Source organism: Copadichromis virginalis, linkage group LG5 (genome assembly GCF_057382275.1).
Source record: "Copadichromis virginalis isolate Kocher_CV1m ecotype Utaka linkage group LG5, C_Virginalis_male_GT1.1, whole genome shotgun sequence".
Taxonomy (NCBI): domain Eukaryota; kingdom Metazoa; phylum Chordata; class Actinopteri; order Cichliformes; family Cichlidae; genus Copadichromis; species Copadichromis virginalis.
Genome location: NC_140622.1, coordinates 21405521 through 21426629, shown reverse-complemented (window position 1 = coordinate 21426629; position 21109 = coordinate 21405521). Strand labels below are relative to the sequence as shown.

The 21109-nt window shown below is 38.9% G+C and overlaps 2 protein-coding genes across 2 annotated transcripts; one reads left to right on the top strand and one right to left on the bottom strand.

Annotated features, from left to right (window-relative positions):
* The first annotated feature begins 6359 nt into the window (after window positions 1–6359).
* Window positions 6360–12893, top strand: oxtra (oxytocin receptor a). The gene is made up of 2 exons (XM_085456655.1): window positions 6360–7798; window positions 12571–12893. The coding sequence occupies exons 1-2, from the start codon at window positions 6871–6873 to the stop codon at window positions 12819–12821; spliced, it is 1179 nt and encodes a 392-aa protein (XP_085312781.1). The 5' UTR covers window positions 6360–6870; the 3' UTR covers window positions 12822–12893.
* A 3002-nt stretch (window positions 12894–15895) lies between these two features.
* cav3 (caveolin 3) lies at window positions 15896–18584 on the bottom strand. Its single transcript, XM_085456656.1, has 2 exons — window positions 18304–18584; window positions 15896–16978 (listed from the first exon to the last, which is right to left on the bottom strand). The coding sequence occupies exons 1-2, from the start codon at window positions 18418–18420 to the stop codon at window positions 16637–16639; spliced, it is 459 nt and encodes a 152-aa protein (XP_085312782.1). The 5' UTR covers window positions 18421–18584; the 3' UTR covers window positions 15896–16636.
* Window positions 18585–21109: the final 2525 nt, after the last annotated feature.

Genomic DNA, 21109 nt, shown 5'->3' with positions numbered 1-21109 from the left:
CAGTCTAGAGCTAACCCTCATGTCTTTATATTTTGCTTCCAAAGAGTGGCCATGAGCAGTAGTTTTCTCTTTAGGCAGCGGGTGCAGTCTTTACACCTGACCATTTTCAGAGGAATGTTTTTTTTGTTTATTAAGACACTAAAAATTGGCATATAAATTATCTAAGCATAAAAAAAGGCATCTGACTCAAGGAATGAACCGGTTTTAAAAATTACACAATTTGACATGAAAATAGAATTTTTGCACCAATAAGATGACTTGCACAGAATTATTAGCCAAAATCTTGGTATATCTCAGCATTGTGTGCAGTGTCTACTTAAAAAAAAAAACATTGAGGAAGTTGGACAAGTGGAGGAGAAAAGAATAAGTGGCAAACCTAAAAAAAATCTAAGTAATCTAATCTAATCTAAATCATGTAAGAGGGAAATATCCAGCAAAGACCTGAGCTAGGACCTGAGACATGCATCTGGACCTGAAGCTGAAACATCTACTGTTCTCAGTGGTAGGGTGTTGACAACAGCTCTGATCAAATGATTAATGCAATTTTTTTTAAATTGAAATTGTCATAAATATGTACAGGAGGAGGTCAAAAGAGAGGTCCAGGAGCCAGAATTGGCCCACTGGATGTCTTTAGAGTCACACATACAACCTTTCATACTACACAAGAGTAATCAAGTAACAGATAATCAATTAAATGAGAGAAAAGTTCCTTTTCTGTTTGTTTGTTTTGATTTTACGATCTACTATAAAAATCTGACTTTTTTTACAATATGTACAAACATACAAACGTTCTGCTTTATAATAACAGGACAGTCTGGGTAATGAGCTGCCAGAACTTTTTCTGTAATTTACAATTTGCGATTTTTTAAAGTCCAAAGAGTTGTGCCGACAGATCTCTGTCATTAACTAAGTAGCATTTCTTTGTCTTGTATAAAAACTGAGACATGCCGCTAAAAGCGCACTTCTTTTTTCTTCTGTTGCTTTTCTCCATTCTGGCCCATTTGAAAACAAAGTGAGCTGTATGTGGCCCACGATGTAAAATGAGTTTGACATCCCTGGTCTACAGCCATCTGTAAACATGGTGGAGACTCGTGGTCATGGTTGAGAACTGCGTTTCAGCCAGTGGTGTTGGAGAGCTTGCCAAAACTGATGGAATTAGGAAACATCTGATTGGCAGTGGCTTAATTTTTTACCATGACAATGATCTCAAACAAACTGCCAGTGCAGTACAAGCATACCTGGGTAGAAAAACACACAGTGGAGTACTATCAGTCATGAATTGGCCTCCACAGAGTCCTAATTTCAACATTATTGAAGCAGTGTGGGATCATCTTGAAAGAGAACAGAACAAAAGGCAGCCAGCATCCAAAAAAAGAGCGTTGGATGCCGTTCAAGAAGCCTGCTGAACTATTCCTGAAGACTACTTAAAGAAATAACAAGAGAGTTCAGGTTCAAAGGTGTTAAAGAAAAAAAAAGTGGTCATAGCAAATATTGAGACTTTTGTAAAGCGCTGTACATTATTAGGAAAACCTGAGCAATATATTCAATACAATAGCACATTCACAAATGTTGTCTTAACACGGTTTATAATGTTCAGATTTTTAAACAATAGTGTGTATTAGTGAGGTCATAAATGGGGTGCTGTACTGGGGAACATTATTTTATTTTACTCCTGCTTGTGATGCAATAAATGTCTGCAAATGAAATCACTGCAGTTAGACTATGTGAAGACCTTTTATTATACGGTATTCTCTGTAGACCAGTCAGCTGTAATTTGCCTCTGAGCTGAGTCTTTTTGAATTATAACATTGTACATATGCAGACTTAATTTGCCATCCTGTTCTCCTTCATCACCCAGACACGGGTAAGTCCTTATGCAAATCCCCTCCAATAGTTTCCAATGAATTTTCTCCTTTAACGTTGCTAATATCAGGAAATTCTAGACCATCATATTTTCCATCTGTAATCTTTCTTACTTTCCTAATGTTTCCATGACGGTCTGTCCTCACCACAAGGAACCTGGACTCTGAGCCTTGTCAATTTTTCTCTCTTCATGGGAGGAAAGATCCGTCTAACACTCTGCTCTCTGCTTTGTCACACAAGCCTCTAACTGTTGCAGCCTTCTTTCCTTTTCAAACAATCAATCAAGCACCAACTTCGAACCAGATTTCCTGCTGCTTAGCACTCGAAATGCATTCACAATTATCCACACCTAGTTCAACCCATAAGCACCACTTTGATGATTTGTTGCTTGAATTTTTTTCTATTTTTGACCAAAACTACACAAATTAAACGCTAAAACACAATCAACGAATAAACCGCACACAATACCAGTGTCACATTTCAGTGGCCTCGCCTTTAATAGATGCACAACATGAAGCTGTGTTCTTCAGGCAGCCTGCAGCTCAGACTGAATCTGTGCTTCTTCCTCACATCAAAAGGCTTCATGTCACCTGAGCATATAACAGAATTAACAGCATATTAGGCTGCCCTCGTGAAGCCAACTGTTTCCAAGTTTAGCACCAGGGGGTTTACCCGAATTGAAAACAAAGAGAAAATACCATTGAAACATTTTTTTTTTTTGTATTTTAAGTTTAAGTTACAAGCATTACGGAGCTACAGACATTGACGCATAATAAGAAAATAATTTGTTATAACAGTTATTCTGCAAACACAAAGGTGTACAGTAAGGTTGGCTCGCTTTACGATTTGCAGGGTTTTATTATTTCATGCTACACCACAGTTGCTTCAATAGACACTAGCCAGAACATGTTTTTGTTAATATGTCCCGATGAGGACCAATCTGTTCTCAGAATGAGCACCTCTACCTGCAGACAGAAACATAACAGAAATGTATTTTATCTTATTTATTTTGCCCCAGTTTGTTGAAAATTGAGTGTTTATTGAATCTTCTGGTGTGTTTTTTTAATAAATTAAATATCATTTTGTATATATGAGTTTTAATTTGCATATATTTCCTTTTTTGTGCCTTTTTTCCAATTTATTGGTTTCAAATGATATATTTTGCTAATTATTTAGGTTTTAAAGGTCCACACTGGTCATGTAGAAGACTCAAATACTCATGTATGAAATATGATACACTAGTTGTTAAGGGGTTAAAATCTGCATTTGTCATTGTTACTATGGCAATGGCTTTTAAATGGAATAACTTTTTGGGTGTACTGGATTTATTTAACACATCCCTGAAGCTAAGATTACTCCTCTACATACGTCTGTTTGCACAAATATCTTTTACATCGTCTGCCTTTTCCGTAACTCGCTTATAAGGCCCAGACTTGGCAGTGTGGCTTCAGCCTTTCTCTGTTGTCAGATAGCATCGAGACACAACCTCTGACAAACCATCCCCTTAAAGCTTCGCAGCCCTGATGGACTAGGGATGTGCTTTTCATTTTCAGAACCATTTTGCAAACATTTCTCACTTTATTCCACATCTTCTTCCATGAAACGTTTTAGCACTCATCAAACTTTCTGCAGAGCTGCAGATCGTGACGTACTGGATGTACTAAACTTTTCCATTTTCACTTCTGCTATATTGGGACAATTTCTCTTGCTATTCTGTTATTTTCAGACCTCCCCTCTTTCATTACTTGCTGACTCACTCTATGCGTCTCACCAGAGATCTAGTTAACAACCACATTAAATATTTTCACTGCAGATTGCACAGTAGATTCAATTCATCGTTACCCTTCTTTTCTTCTTTATCTTCTTAATTTACAGTCGCTGCTAAGCCATCTTCTTTTTTTTACATAACTGCTTTCAAACTCCGGGGTGCCTCTGCCTTTTTCCAAACCAAAAACCACAAAAGTGGGAAGGACCCTGTGGCATAGATATATTTTCCCACAAGGCTTTCAAGGCTGTGTTGTTGGAAATGTAAACAGCGTGCAGTAGCAGACAAATCCTATTTTTTAATAAACTCTATCAAATAAATCACATAAGAGCATTTTCATATGTTTTTTTTTAATGTGGTCATGAAAAAAGCAAACCTCAGGACTCATTAAGTGTAATCATCTACACTGTCGGTTTCACATGGTTAATGGTGTATATTATTTCTCTATCACAGAGAGTGGCACACATTATTTAGTATTTCACATGATGTTTAGCACAAATCCTTCTGTGTTTTTTCTTTTTTTGTCCTTTCATTTCTGCACTAACTCTCCAAATTAATCTATAACAGTTTTCATGTTGATGTAGGACTTGCGCAACACCCTTCACGCTTAAGTAGTATTAATCACCATTGTCATTTGAATCCCTAAATCCCAGTGCAGTGCTGCTCTTGGCAGCACATGTAGGAAGAAAAAAAGAAGTATATGTACAGAGGAATCAGGCCAATGTAACACATGGATATGAACATTTTAAAGGCAAATGTCTTCTTGTGATGGCATCAGCCACACAGGGGTAAATCAGTCCATTTTTTCACCTTATTAGTTTGCTTTGCAGTTTTCTTCATTAATATAATTCATTAATCATTTGGTTAAACCTAACACTGATATTATGAGGCGCGCACATAGTAGCATTGTGTGGTTTTTCTAAAATGTTTTGTTATATTAATTATGTTTCTCTTTCTTTGAGTTACCTGGGTTTGGGCGGTGGCTGTTTCCTGTCTGGGCAAAAGGTGTGGCTGAGGACTCTGGGAACAAAATGCCTGCTCAGCAGGACCAACCATGGGCTTACCAGGAGCAGGGGTGTTTTAGGTTTAGTTAGGTTATTCTGTGCTTAGTTAATATTAGTGTGTGTTTTTGCTTTCCCCCCTATTGTGTGTAAATGGTTTGGCCAAATCATTATAAAAGCTACTCTCACATGTCTTTGTAATTAGGTCAGTTTGTGAGTTAAGTTGTGTCTCACTTTGTTTTGTTTAAGTTTCTGGAAATTACTTTTTGTGGAGTTATATTTAGTTGACCTCTTTTATGGGCCTGCTAAGTATGTTTTTGAATGTTGTTAATTCTGGACTTTTTGATGGTTAAAATAAAGAAAACCCTTTTTGAAGATACTTTTTTTGCCTCTGTCCTCTTTGCTTTGGCTGCTTGGTCCCTCACACTTATCCCCATGTGTGCGGGGTCATCATTCTGTCTTCCTTTATTATATATACACACATACATATACTGTACATGTATGATTATAGAAAGAAGAATAAAAGAAGAAGAATGCTGGTCACATAAGCAAAACCAGTGTTATTCTTGTCCTACTGGACAGTTTAAAGTGACCCTTAGAAAATCAGGAAGACATTTCCAAAACTTAAAGCAGCCGAGTCATGCATCTGGTCTAAGATGCCTTTTGATTCAGGCCAATAAAAAGCATATGCTGAGAGCACCAAGGTGCCTTTAAGAATAGCTCTTTGTCAGGTCTCAGTGCCTCTCCTAAACAGCTTGTGCTTCAGACATTTCATATGCCAGCCAGCATTTCCTCCCATTCATAGCCAGATCAGCTTCAAAGGGCGAAGATGATGTCACAAGACTGAAACTATTACCATTTATGGCGTGCCTTATAAAAATGAATTGCTTTCTTTTTCTTTTTTAAATGTCATTTCATACGTACAATCAACACGTTTCTGATTTTAAGTTATACAAATGTGTTTTATGGTACAATTTTTTTAAAAGTTATTCACCCGTATGTGCCTGCACTCACATTTAGCCTGTGAATGAGCTTGTGTTTATTAAACACATGTTTACTTTTCTAGCTGTTCCAAAATTTGACTCTGGGTGTCTTGACGTCAGGATCCCTTCAGGTCTCCAGCAGAATAAAAACATATTTCACTCTGACTTCCCAGGCGGTTTCAAAATATGAAAACAGCTTAATATATCTTCTATATCAGACTTCAGTTTGGAGCTAGTGTTTTCTTCATAGCTTTCTTGATATTAAATCTGACAACAAACAATCTTCATCAATGAGAAAATCACGTCTTAAAACCCACTTTTATTCCTTGGCTTTTAACCTCAGTGAGACTTAGTTTCTTTTTTAATGCAGTAGTTATTTAATTAATGATTTCACTCTTCTTTTATTTGTTTTTTATTTATATCTCATGTAATTTTATTTTACAGTTCCAATGTACAGCACTTTGTGTCAGCTGTGGTTGTTTTAAAGTGCTTTATAAATAAAGTTGATGATGATGATGATGAATGAGGCTGGTTGGTTATAAAATGAGCTCCGTGATTTATTGCAGATCTGGAGGAGAGTTGGTCCTCCGAGCTGCAAACACCATCGACGTTACTACTGAATAGTGCATATAGCCACCTAGTGGTAGTGTTGGTGATGAGTAAGGCTGTTGTCTGTTTTTACTGAACTGGGAATCTTATAATAGGGGCTTATGCTGTAGTGCCGGTCATTCGGATTCTTACCACAGATCATGGTGGAGCTTTCCATTTCTATAGCTTTTCGCCCCTCTCTGTAACATTTTAATTTGCAAGCCTTAATCTTAATTTTGAAAACAGATGAATGTATATTTTCAAGACCACAGCCTCTTAATTGAGAAAGAATGATTTTTGTTTTGGGATGTTACTTTGACCAGTGAGATCCTTATATTTTAGATCCTGTTGCTGGTCGCTACTATTCCCTTCTTCAGCTGACGTTTCTTTTTCAATGGACTTTTTGTGAACTGTTCTATATGATTTAGATAAGTGGAAACATTTGCTTCCCTCTCACACTCATATCCTGCTTTCAGAGGGGGAAATGTATGGGTGATTGAGATTCAAAGAACGAGTTCCTTTCTTTATTATTAAGGAAACATTTTTGAGCAGGGTTATGTCTTGCCACTGGTGAGGACTCACGGAAGACTTAAAGACCCTCCAGGTGACTCTTTCAGCTATTGCATGACTGCACAACCCTGACGCATCTGCGGAGGACGAGACTGCAGCAATGGAAAGTATTTCAAATGAAAGTGACATTTGGCAATTCAATGAATCTTGGAGGAACTCGAGTCTCATTAACGGAACCGGTGGTTTGAATCAGACAAACCCCTTGAAGCGGAATGAAGAAGTGGCGAGGGTGGAGGTGACTGTGCTCGCCTTGGTCCTCTTTCTGGCGCTCGCGGGTAACCTGTGCGTCCTGTTGGCTATCCACACAACCAAACACAGCCAGTCTCGTATGTATTATTTTATGAAACACCTGAGCATCGCCGATCTGGTTGTGGCGATATTTCAAGTTCTCCCTCAACTTATCTGGGACATTACATTTCGGTTCTATGGACCAGACATCTTGTGCCGGTTGGTGAAATACCTGCAGGTCGTTGGGATGTTCGCCTCCACTTATATGTTAGTTTTGATGTCTATAGACAGGTGTTTGGCAATTTGTCAGCCCCTCCGTTCTTTGCACAGGAGAAAAGACCGTTTATATGTCATATTTTCCTGGATCCTGAGTCTGGTCTTCAGTATCCCCCAGATGTTCATCTTTTCCCTGAGGGAGGTTGGCTCGGCCGGGTCAGGGGTGTATGACTGCTGGGGCGACTTCGTGAAACCTTGGGGAGCCAAAGCTTACATCACATGGATCAGCCTTACCATATACATAATTCCAGTGGCCATACTGAGCATTTGTTATGGGTTAATAAGCTTTAAAATATGGCAAAACTTTAAACTGAAAACCAGACGGGAGCAGTGCATAAACCTGACGCCTAAAACCACCAAAAGCAACACACTGGCCCGTGTAAGCAGCGTAAAGCTCATCTCCAAGGCGAAGATCACGACAGTGAAGATGACTTTTGTGATCGTGGTGGCTTACATCGTCTGCTGGACCCCCTTTTTCTCAGTTCAGATGTGGTCTGCGTGGGATCCAGCAGCCCCCCGTGAGGGTAGGATCAATGTTTAAGTTTAATAATATGCCAAGTGCGCGGCAGTGCGCAAAGGATATCGTGCTCCACGCGTCCTTACGCACTTACATTAATTTAAAACATGCTATTCCCATCACTCCTTTACGCACCATCCACACAGTATTTACAAATGACAATAAAATATATTTATTTATTTATTTATTTTTAATCTGTTCCTCGTTAATTTGTGCACCAGAGCTCGAGTTAGTTGAAACAGACTGAGAAAGAAAACACAATTTAAGCCGTGCGTGCTCGGGTGCTTCGTGCCTTACGTTTTATAATGACTCAAAGAAAACCTGGTTCTGTTTTTACTAGAACGGCAAACTGTACAGGGTGGGGTAAAGACTGGGTAGAGGTCTTACGGTGAAACAAACGCAAAGAAAACAAAACGAGGAAAGATGTCTGTGAAGGTTCTCAGTCATCCAGGTCATCGTAGTCAAAAACGAGGAAAGAGTTTCACATAAACGTTTGGAAGCGCAAAGCCAATGTGAGATATTCACGTGATTTTAACAAAATTACCATTAATATCATTACCACTGATGCACCTGGGAGTACGTAATTAAAAGGTTTAAATGTGTATTGCCATCCTGTGACTGGCACATTCTAGGCAGGAAACCAGTGAATTCATTCTACTGTTTTCAGTAATGTTTTCTCATCTCATAATACACGTTTTTGCGGTTAGAAACATCAGGGCAAAGCAGAGTTTTTCAAGTTTCTTTTGAGCCTCCCTGCACTGCAGAGACTGAGTGATTGCTAATCATTAACCAAATTAGTGTGCACCACCACGCGCTCAGCAGCTTTCATTTGCGCCGGTGGGGTACACTGACATTTAGCCACAATGGCCACTAAACAGCCATCTACTGTATTTGGTCTCAGTGTGTATGGATCTGCGGGACTGTGTCCACACCCACTCAACATCATAAGCTTTAACGAGTCACAATACATTTGCACATCTGAGCGACATTCTTTAAGCAGAAAAGATTAAAAGCACATATCTATCACCTTGGTGATTAAGGAAATTAAATTTCAGCCATTAACCCGAGAGAGTTGCAAAATAATGTGCTTGCATCTCATTGTGAGTAAAAATAAACAGCCAAAGGGCATTGCAAAATCTGTTTGTTTGTTTTTTTGTCACTAAATCATGTGTTCTTTAGTGACCATGAAAAATGTGTCCTTTTCCACACAGCACAATAAGATAAAAGAAACTGTCATGATGCCCCCCTTAGTAAATGGGACACATTCTCTGGTGTTACGGTTCTTTCTGTTCTTCTGCTTCTGTGGGTTTGCATTAAAGGGTTCGGCTGACCGGAACTTCCTTAAGCTTCATTGTTCACACCAGATGTTTATACTTACACTTAAGTTTTAAAATAAGAGGCTTATTGCTCGATAGTTTGCTGAAAAGGCTAATTGGTGTAAGGGCACCGTAGTCAGCGTCAGAGAAGCGAGAAAAGAGTGCTTGATCCTGTGAATGGAAAATGAAGTGATTCATTTATTTTCTTTTGCAGAAGGCTCCATCAGTACAGGTTGATGATTGAAAGTGAACAGCACTCAGAAAGGGCAGAACTGGCAGTGACACACGCCAGTGTTCATGCACAAAAGGCAGACAGGAATGCCATCCATGTGTGCGTGTGCAGATACACTTTTCCTTTAAGTCATAATAAAAAATTTTTACGTTAACCCAGACCAGACTGCTTAAGAAACAACAGGAAGAGTCAGTTCATTTAATATATGTTTTAAAAAGAATCAGCAAATGGTTGTCAGTTTTCAAATGGTTTAATCATTAATTTCTTTAATCTAATATTTGGTTGGGATACAAGGAGATGACAGATTGTGCTTTGTATTACACTGGACGATTAGTAAGGATCATACAATGGATTAGACTTCCCTAAGTTTCTTGTAGATGTTTCACGTCTCATTTGAGAAGCTTCTTCAGTTCTAAGACCAAATTATGGAGAGTCCCAGGTATTTAAGCCCTAGTGGGAGTGTCCCTTAAGAGGGTCGTTGAATCATTTGCCTCATCACATGAGCCAACAACATTGTCATGCCTTATGAAGCAGGTTTATCAAGAGAAACTCAGGAGAATCTTCTCCAAACACAACATCCCAGTGCACTTCCGATCCAGCCACACACTCAGACAAAACTGGCTCATCCCAAGGACAAAACTCCCAAACAAGCTAAACAATGTAGTGGATTCTCACATTTTGGACAGAGATGGTTTGAAAGAGGAGTAAAAGAAGCCATTTATGTCCACTGTGAACGACTATCTTTGAACAGAGGGGATGTCTTATTAAGGAACAACTCCGACTAAGGCTTAAAATTTGGGACTCTCCACCATTTGGTCTTGTAACTGAAGAAGCTTCTCAGATGAGAGGTGAAACGTGTTCAAGAAACTTGACGAAATCCAGTCACTTTTCTTTCCAAGCTCCTTAGACTACGTTAAGCCAAGCAGCTCCAGTGCAGACAGCACAGTGATATCCATCTTCTCTCGCTTAGCTTGCAAAGAAACCAAAGTATTCCCTTGCTGTCATTTGAACAAAGCATTTGTATGCTGTATATGGTTGTGCAGCATACACACATTTAGTGTATGAATATGTCCTCAAAGCTAGTCAGTCTTTTTCCAAATTCCTCCCAAACTACTGAGATGTCAGCGTTATTATTCATGTTAAGGAGACAGGACCTTTCACAGATGAGAATTTGACCATTTTTAGCACCTGGTTAGGCTTATCAAGGCTATTTCTGGAAATGTCATAGGATACTAAAATGTCCCATTCCTCTCAGGTTTGCTAGAAGGACATCAGCAGCATCTGTGATTTCACATTTAACAGCCAGACAGATTTCATTATGTAGAGGACAAAAACAGAAGAAGGTTAAAGCCTGAGTCAGACACTCACAGAATCACCCCACCCCCCAAAAAAAAACCAGAAAGAAAATTTAACACAAACATCTCCCCACTGAGCCTGCTGCCCTCAGACACCGGCTCACACTCTATATACTATTGATTAAGAGCTTGAGGAACACAAAGCCCCATTGTTCAATCTCCAAGTGTTACACTTTTTAAAGGACAAGATGTGAAGAGAAAAATGCAATTTACTCATAAATATCACATATTGTAATAATCAAAATGAGATTACTGCTGATGTTTGTTTGCCCACAGGAAAAAAGACTCAGCATTAGGTCATCTCAGTAATGAATTGCTGAGAAGGCTATTATCAGTTGTGGCAGCCAGACAGATGTACCACCCAGGAGATGATGCTTCTTATTCTTTTCATTTGCTGAGTGATTTATTATTTCCTTGTGAAAGACACCAGGAGCTAATTTATTAAAGCCTTTTTGGGAGTAGTTCCTGATATTATTCAGCATCAGTGCAGGCCGTGCTCTCACTGCTCTGATAATAAATGTCTGAAAACTGCTCCAGCTGATATTATGCTCTGGCTGTTTCACACACTATTGCTCAAATCGTAACATCCATGACCCTCTAAAAGGAGTTCTTTGAGTCATAAATCCAGCCCTTAATGGCTACCTTTAATCATGCATGTGACTTTCACACCCTTCCAAAGAGCATTTACATTGATTTTTTTCTTTCTTTCAAACTTAGAAATTGTCATTAAAGACAACATGAAAATGGGAGGAGCATAAACACACTGAAGAAAAGATCAGCAATCAGTGAGATGAGGTTAAATACAGGGTGTAAAGTAATTATATATATTCCATACATTTGTTAAATGTCATGTGAAAGGTGTAAACTTCATTTTGCACGCTTCTGCAGATTACTTAGTGTAAGGTATCATAATGACACTGCAGGGGAGCCATTTTCACTTCTCTTATTCTAACTGTTCCTCTTTGCAGGAATTCCCTTTGTTTCAGAAAGTCATCACTTTTCTTCTTTAAATAATTCACCATTTCAATTCTTTGTGTTGTATATTCCCCCTTCTCACTCTGCCAGCATCCTGAAACAGGAGCTGTTTTCAGCAGGAATGCATCTCCAGGAATATGTTAAATGTGTCGGCACAAGCAATTTTATTTTTATTTTTTAAAGGAAGCCAAGCAAAAATTACAGATGACTGCAGGTTGGTTTAGTCTGTGGCTGTCATCATATCAAATTTTTTACCCCATCATTAACTTTATTATAAAAAAAAGTATCTTTCAGTTTGTAAGTTTGTTTGTTTGTTTTAGCAAATGAATTAAACTCATAATATGATGATATGAAGGAAAATGCACAAAAGATTTCAAGAAGAAAAACTGCAGATATTTCAATATTATCAACACATCCTCACCTCCAGCTGACTGTCCCCCCTGAGTCTTGTTCTGTTGATTTCTTCTTGTTGAAAGGGAGTTTTTCCTTCCCACTGTCGCCATGTACTTGCTCATAGTGTCTGATTGTTGTGCTTTTTTCTCTATTATTGCAGGGGCTTTACCTTACGATATAAAGTGCCTTGAAGTGATTGTTTTTGTGATTTGTCACACTATAAAAAGAATAGAATAGAATTGAACATGATATCAATATTTATTTTAAATATCACACAGTTATGGTCAATATCAGTGTAACACGGTACCTCATAGGCTTTTGTGAGACATGAAAATATCCACTGTGAAAAAACTCTACTGGGATAAAGACAGCTGTACCGCACTGTCAGCCAGTCAACAGCATCTTATTTGCTAGAATACAAAATTTCACAGAGTAAACAAGCTGCCTTTCAGTCCAGACTTGGCATAAATCTTTCATCTTTGTAACTTTTCTCTCTCCCCACACGCAGCCATGCCCTTCATTATCTCCATGCTGCTGGCCAGCCTCAACAGCTGCTGCAACCCCTGGATCTATATGTGCTTTGCCGGGCATCTGTTCCAGGATCTTAGGCAGAATCTTTGCTGTTCCACCCGCTACCTCAAGTCATCCCAGTGCCACTGTGAGCGTGACTTTAACTCCAGTCACAAGAGCAACTCTTCAACCTTTGCCATTAAGAGCACTAGCAGTCAGAGGAGCATCACACAGACTTCTACCACATAAGCCCCGGGCCCTCCATTCCCCTCCTTGCGCTGTGCCCTCAGCCTTTCACTACGTGCTGTCGACCATAAAATATCCAGCAGTTTGATTTCTTTAATGCCTCCTCACTGATGCTTGATGTTTAGAAGTGGGAAGACAACAAAAGTCTTAATTTTTTTTCTGTTTTATATCAGAGTGAAGTGGGAAAAGAATTGTGATAAAAGGAAATCTTCAGCTGAGTATTCCTAGGGGGTAAAGCGTTGCTCTTTAAAACTCACAGAGAGATAATCACAGACTAAGCTGTATCTTCAGCTGATTTTTTGTTGTATTTTCTTCTTACACTTTTCATTTTAGATGTACAGTATATGTTTGCAATGCAGAAAAAGTACAGTCTTTACAAAGCTTCTAAGCGCCGTCAGCCACAGCATGGGTTCAGTTAGTGTCACCAGCAGAGCTTCTGGATCCTACTTGTCATGTTGTGTTGTGATGAAATTGTTCTTCTGTTGTAAATACTGCGCACCACATTGTTCATTTTGTCACATTTTCAGTGGACTGCATACCTGTAAAACATGTAAAATGTTACTTGAGTTCTTGTTAGATGTGAGATGCCTGTCACTGGTAAATATTTTCAAAAAACATATTAAAAAAATAAAGAATGAAAGCAACCAAAAATACACTTATGATAAAATTACTTAAACACAGCTGGTTAGTTTTCCTTTCGCCTCCTGAAAGGAGTTCTAAAAAGATTCTTGGCATAACATTCAAGTTGGGAACATCCTGTTTCAGCCCCAAAATTCAGTATAGGGTTGAGACCTGACCTGGTTGAGACTTTATACACTAATGAATGACTCATGTTTCTGTCAGATACCTGAAGGCAACAGTTGCTGCATGACATGAAAATAAAACAAGCTGTGACTAAATAACTCTGACGTGTTGACAGTCTGGATTTGTTAATTGCAGCACAATGGTTATCAATACTGGTAGTCAGAAGGGACTTGAATGAAAAGCCAAAACTGTATGATACAATGAATATTATAATTAAATATGAATAAATAATACTGAAAGTACAGCAACATCCCTCAGATGTGTAAAAGGCGAGCTTCATTATTATTCAGCTGCCTTATACTGATCGAGCCAAGCTTTAGATTTAATCTTGAAGAGTCAAAATGATGGATTTGAGTAGGCTAATATTTACCTTGAACACTAATTGGCCACTTTTTCAGGTACAACTGTTCAAATGCTCATTAATGCAAATATTGAATCAATTAATCACATGGCAGCAATTCAATGTATTTAGGCATGTGGATTTGATCAAGACAACCTGCTGGAGTTGGAACCGAGCATCAGGATGAAGAAGAAGATCATACTACTGTAGATGCCACTCCTGTCATCCAAGAACAGGAAATCGAGGCTACAGTTTACACCGACCCACCAAAATTGCACAATGGAAGATTGGAAAAAACATTGTTTGCTCTGATGATTGTGACGGATTCAGATTCCAATCATTTTATTTATCCCCAACTTATTGGGAAATTAAGAGTGTCACGAGTGGCATATAGTGAAACAGAATAAGTGGCTGGTGGTCATTTTGTTGACACTCTCTCCCCCCCAAAAGTTACCCGAGTATTGCTGCCAACCGTATCACTTTATGACCACAGTTATCCATCTGCTGATGACTGCTTCCAGCAGGATAATGCACCATGGCACAAGTTCAACTCATCTCAAACTGGTTTCTTGACCATGACAATGAGTTCACTGTACTCAAATGGCCTCCACAGTCACCAAATCGCAGTGCAGTAGAGCACCTTAGAGATATGATAGAATGAGAGATTTTCATCATGAATGCGCAGCCAGCAAATCTGCAGCAGCTGTGTGATGCTATCATGTCAATGTGGAGCAAAATCTCCAAGGAATGATTCAGCACCTTGCTGAAACTGTGCCACAAACCATTACTGCAGTTCTGAAGGCAAAAAGCAATCTAACATGTACTAGCAAGGTGTACCTAATGCAAAGGCCAATCTTTCTATTAAACAGGTATACATATGTGTGGATTCAGTCATTCGTAGCCTTGTTACTGTGCTAATGTTTAAAGCCACTAATGGAACCATTATTATTAAATGACTCATAAATGAGCGGTTATTGACCACATCAATAACTGCTCATTCACAAGTACTTTATGGGTACATTAATTAAAAATAAATATGGAGGCCAATCAGTGTGTGTGATTCTGCTTTTTTAATTTATGTTTCGCAAAAGGCAGAAAAAATATGTAAATGAAAAACTTAGAAAATGAGTATTTATATTTTATACTTTACTTGCTAACTGCCCTTTTTCCCAGTGATTCAGCAGCATTAATTTTGTGCTCATGAAACTGAAAATTTGTTTTTGAAAATAAAGCCCTGCATTTCCTTTTAATCTGCTTTCCAGTGGATTCAACCTGACAATTCAGTGTGAGAATTGTAAAAATCTGTGAAAAGGTTTAATCTTGCAGTAAACATATGTTTACTAAAGTCTGTGAGTTTAAAATGTGTGTCTTGGTTATTAAAATGTGTGATGAGAGCTTAACCTAATTAAGTCTTACAAATTAAGAGCATCATTCTAGTAAAATGAAAGTGATTAAAGCCTTTTTGTTTTAATAAAATGTGGTTGCATAACTACATAAGGCATTAAACAGTGTGATAATGTCTTGAAGAGTCTGCTATTTCTCAGTATTATAGTATGTGGACTATACAAAAGTGGTTTATAGCTAAGAAGAAATGAGTGTGGTGACAATGAATTATTGATCGTGGATCTCAGACACAAAAGAAAAGCACATGAAAGATACACAACAGCAACCTCTGGTGGGTCACAGGTCACAGGTCACCTCTTCCAGAAGGACAGTATCAGTGAAACAGATGTTAGGCTCAGATATTTTCTGACGCCTCTCAGAAGGTTTTGAAAAATGCACACAATACACTCAAACTCTGGTGCAACATAGTCAGCAAAACGATTTTCTGTCCAGTTTAAGGTATTTTTGTAATGTTTTTGCTTCTCAGACTGCAGGTCTAAAAAAAAAAGAAAAGAAAAAACCAGAAAAGAAAAACACTGTGAAAAATTAACACAGATCTCACAAAGAAATTTTACTTCACTCCAACATATATGTTTAGAATTGACTAAAATACGCAAATAAGCATTTTTATTATTCACCTCATCACACTTTGAATAGAGGAAGTGTCTGTTCGACACATGTATGCATTTGTAAGTCTTCAAAACGACTACTATGTTTTGTACACTAATCAGAAATTAGGGGGAAATTACATCAGAATACACAAAGAAACCGGATCAGACAAAGATAAATTCTTTCACTCACGTTAAAGTATTAACAATAAGATACATTCATTTAATTCAAGTGAAACAATTCCAGATGCAGGATCATACAGCATCAATTTTAAGATGGCCAAATGCGATTCAATAAAGCAGCAGCATCCTCAGGTTACAGCAGTGTCGTGAAGTTCGTTTCATGTGCAGTGAACCAGTAGACATTGTCCGAGCATTTTGTGTAACAAATAATACATGAGGGCGATCGAATCTAGATAGGGCCTTTCTCCAGAAGTGCCAGAGCTGTCGGAGAACCACACTGCCTGCTTCAGCTGTCACAGAACTTCTGCTGGCACAACCCACAGTGGGCATGTCAGGATTCAGATCGATGAGTCAGACACTGGGAGGGTGGGGAACAACATGTCATGTCAAGGTGGAGGAAGAGTATTAGGCAGCAAGCAAGATGCCAAGTCTGGTCTTCTGGTGTATAAAAAGATACTACGCTTCATCCGATCACGCTACAAACACTACTGCAGGAGTTCTTAGACTTCTTTGCGCAGTGCCACGCGAACACTGCTGAAGATCTTGCCCAAGGCTTCAAAGAAGGGATCGCAGAAGGTCTGGATGCAAAGGGAGTAGATGCGGCTCACGCACTGCGACTCAATCAGGCAGCTCTTGATGCAGGGCACCACAGCCCAGATGTGGCAGAAGGAGATGCAGGCAAACAGGAAGCCCCAGAGCAGGGCCACAGGGATACCAAAGACAGCAGACAAAACGCGGTAGCACCAGTATTTGGAAACAGTGAAAGTGGTGTAGCTGAGCTTCCACACCCCATCCAGGCTGTGTGTACCATCAGGCTCTGCAATGACATCCTCAAACTCCACCTAATAAGACATTTTAAAAAGCCATTCATTAATACCGATACACAAGAGAACAACGCTTTCAGAGCAAGCGTCACGCACATGGCGATGACCTGCTTAATAATTAGTAATCATATGCCTCAGAAAGCTGCAGTGTTGGCGCATGCAGAGAAAATAACTGTTTGTAGCACTTTGTGCCTTTCAAACAGAGAAAAACTGAGGAGTGTGTTTAATGCAGCATCGTAATAATTCTAAAAGCTTTATTGCAGCACAAACCGAAGATAAACTCGTGTAAAATTCATGAGAGCTATTTTACATGGTTTTTAGTTTTCTAAAGTGCAGTCTTGGTAGGCTGCTTTTTCAGCTCAGGCTCAGTGATGAAATGTTATTCAAGCTAGAAAGTGATCATGTCCACATCTAAAGCATTTTCTTTGCTTCCAGAACATTGGTTATGATCAATTTGGGAGTAAAAAGGCTGTTTCCCGCAGAGATAGCGGGGTGAGATTATACTTTGAATGAACAAATGAATGAATGAATGCACTGCTGTTCTATATTTTTCTGCATGGTCTGGGCCATTTCAGGCATTAGAGTACTATTAGAGGCATATGTAAAGCAAAAAGCAGTGTAATTTTAGAAAAACCTAACACGCACGTGGTTCATACATAAGCTGTCAAATCCTCTGAAGGATTCTGTGACTAATTGAAGGATAGCGTTTTCATGGATCATAAATCATTTTGGTTTAATGAAAAAGCAAAGAATATGAAGTGTTAGCAAAGAATTGGATTACATTATAAGTGCTAATTCATCAATAAAAGTACTATCTATACAGGAGTAAATGGATCAGAGATAGCCCTTACAGTTTGATAAATATTTCAGTTATTATGAGTTACTGTTGTATAATTTTCTGAAAACTGACAAAAGCAAGCCTGTAAATCAGTCATGAGCTTACACACTACACACAATCACAATCCTCATTGTTTAAATGTTTACCTTAAGTCAAACAATATATAATCTAAAGTATGGTGGGTTCTGTCCTTACATAAAGGATTTTGTGGTGAACACATGGCAACAATCACAGTATAAACAGTAACTTAAATAACACATCGTGGCACAGTGTATCAGTTTCAGGCTGTCCTGCCCCTTTCCTAAAATAAACTTTGCGTTCTGCACAAGCAACAGGAATAGCTCTTGGTCTATTTTTTTTTTTTTTTGCCGTTACACTCATATGTTATCACTTCTTTTTTTTCCAGCAACCACTTAAAAAAAATCCACATTTCCATACATGCAAAAGCAGGTGACAGATTCTTAAAGCTGTTAATGGCAGGGTGTCGTGTCCATGCTGCACAAACCTTCACCACGTCCTCGTTGATCTGCTTGGGATCTCTGTTAATTAGATCTATCTCTTTGGTGTGGCTGTCCTTCACAAACTTCTCCTCATTAGTGTTGTACTGGTACTGATCCGCCATGGTCGGGCTGCAGGTCCTGGATGAAGAAAGTGAAGATAAACCTTTAATCAACCTGCGCGCAGCAGCCTCAGTTCGCTTCTGACCTGGTATCACTACTGTGCCGCTCCCGCTGACATGCCAGGGGACAGCTGCTGCAGACGCCCTGGTAAAAATGGAGGCCTGACCCCCCCACCCCGCACGCACAGAGAAGGTTTACACTCACACACTTGCACACAATGTAATGCACACAGACATAAAAGGAATGTCTTAAAGGAGAACCCAGGGTTGTGTCACATTTCACACAGGGTTGTTGGGCTGACTGGGCCGGGTTTGCACAGAGGCCCCAACTTCCACTCGAAAGTGAGGCAGAAAGTCTCATCCTGTGGCTTTAGTTACTACACACAGTCTTAAGACTGGAGTTAAGTTTAGAGGATTGACTTTAACATGTTTGCACGTCAACAATCAATGATAACAGCACTCTGTTCCATTAATGTAATGGTAATGTAATTAATTAATGTTCACCTTAACACTCAGACTCATCCTCCATGTCCTATTTTTCTCAGCTTAGAATTTGTATTATAAATTATTTGAGGCACTGTATATTCTTTTAGAGGGCTTGTCGGGAAGGTTTTGACACACAACAGAGTGCTCAAATACTAAGGAAAATACTGCTCCATCATTGGAGGCTAAGGCAGAAAATAGATAACAAAAACAATTTAGCTTTTATATTCTAATCAATATGTTTACTTTCATAATGGTAATCATAACAACAATGTGACTCAGTCATTACTTTCCATACGCTGTGGTACAGAGCATGACGAGCCCACACAAATGCATGTCCTTAGCCTTCTCGTATACTTCTGATTTAGTCACAGCGAATACATAAAATTCAATAGTCCCCAAAATAAAACAGGCTTCAGTCTTAAGCTCTGCAGTTGTTGCTATCAGTCATAGCTTTCTATATCAGTATATTCCCTAAACAAACTCATACACTATTGCTGCAACAAAAAAAGGAGGTGGGGAATAGGAGGCAGCGCAGAGATTGCTGTGATGAAAATTGTTTCAAAGGCTCTTAGCACCACCAGCAGCACCGGCAGCTCTGTGTTGCTATGTATCTCAAACAGTTGCGTGTAAGAGAAGTACAGGAAGCTCGACTGTGGATGAAGGACTGGCATTCCTTGTCCCAGTTTCCTGTTGGTAGAGACGGAGATGAAGAGGGAGAGGTGGAATGAGATCAGAGTGCATGTGATTGGGTGCCAAGCCAATTAGGGGTGTATTCTTGGCACTGAGGCAGACGGACAGAAATAGCTCTGCAGAGAGTCACGGTGGGCATACCTCTGCCTCCATGGGTGTCGGCGCAGTTAGCTGAGACTGCACTGGCTCTTGTCTTCCACTTAATGTACACAGACACAAGCGGGTCTCATGCCTATATTTAGACTCATATAGAATGTAGTGGGTAGAGTAGGTATCACTAGCTCAGGTTATATTACGCACACAGGTGGTGCTCCCTTTGCAATGAGCACTGCTGGGTGTGTAACTTGAGACAAATACAAAATATGATTTATAATGAAATGAATTTCCAATAACAATAAATTCTTACACTTGTTTAATCAAATATTAGGTTTGATCCTACAAGCTGTACAAATGAGGTGAATCACAACATTTACAGATTTGTTTTAATTTCTCAAACACAAGGGGAAGCACGCTGGTTCAATAGTTAGTTTTGCATGTTCTGCATGTCTGCATGGGTAATTGGGCTTTCTTCTACAGTCCAAAAATTTGCTTGTCAGGTTAATTGGTGTATCTAAATTGGAATATGCAGATGTGATTGGGTGCCTAGGCAATCAGAGGTCTCTATTTGAATATGCAGATGATGGTCTGTATTTGACTATCATCCACAGATAATGGCAGACAGGTTCCAAGGTTGCACACCTTCTGGCTCTTAAACTTCCACTCCTTTCGATTTACACTACATTTAACACAGGAGGCTTTCTGTTATAAACGTGTTACTTCCAATCAAGCTAAAAGAAGATTCAGAGGAACCTTTTTCCATAGAAAAATAAATCAGAGTGAAATTAGTTGTTGGTCTCCACCTTCAGCTATCATCTTGTTTAGTAGAAACTACTGCATATAGCTGGATTCAAAACCTTAAACCAAAAGTTGTTAGCAGGTGTTGAAACTTTTTTTTTTTTTACATATTGCATTCATATTGTCTTCATTAACCTCACATACACATCAGTCCATCCAGAGGACTGTCCAGTGCTCTGCTAGAGCTCTTAACCTCCTAATCTGTTTTTATAATCAGTTCAAATTTTATGGGTGGATTAAATTGGAAATTAATTGCAATATTTGTCATTCACTTTGCTTTCAGTGGATTATTCTTTTACATGTGTATTAAGGAGGTTTAAATATAATTTATTATTGAATTATTATTTATTAATTCCCCTCAGTGTATGCTTTTTGTGTTGCCCTTATCTAGACAGCCAAAAGGTTTTATGCATAATGCACTATAATATTTAGAAAACAGAAGACTAATTATATATTTCAGCATGACAAATTACACGATAAGTGAATAAAAACAGAATAATCACAGATGGTTAAAATACAGATGATCATTTCCCTCCCAGCAGAATTAGTATGCAGTCTGTCGCCGCTGTTCATGTGCCATAATTGCTGTTTTAACCAATCGTTTCCACACAGTGTGCTTCCA

What these genes read in the sequence shown, in the direction of transcription:
- cav3 (XM_085456656.1), bottom strand. Translation starts at nt 18,420, where the DNA reads ATGGCGGATCAGTACCAGTACAACACTAATGAGGAGAAGTTTGTGAAG. An exon ending in TCAACGAGGACGTGGTGAAG is followed by an intron (nt 16,979 to 18,303) that starts GTTTGTGCAGCA and finishes ATGTCTTATTAG; the next exon opens with GTGGAGTTTGAGGATGTCAT.
- oxtra (XM_085456655.1), top strand. Translation starts at nt 6,871, where the DNA reads ATGGAAAGTATTTCAAATGAAAGTGACATTTGGCAATTCAATGAATCT. An exon ending in TCCAGCAGCCCCCCGTGAGG is followed by an intron (nt 7,799 to 12,570) that starts GTAGGATCAATG and finishes CCCCACACGCAG; the next exon opens with CCATGCCCTTCATTATCTCC.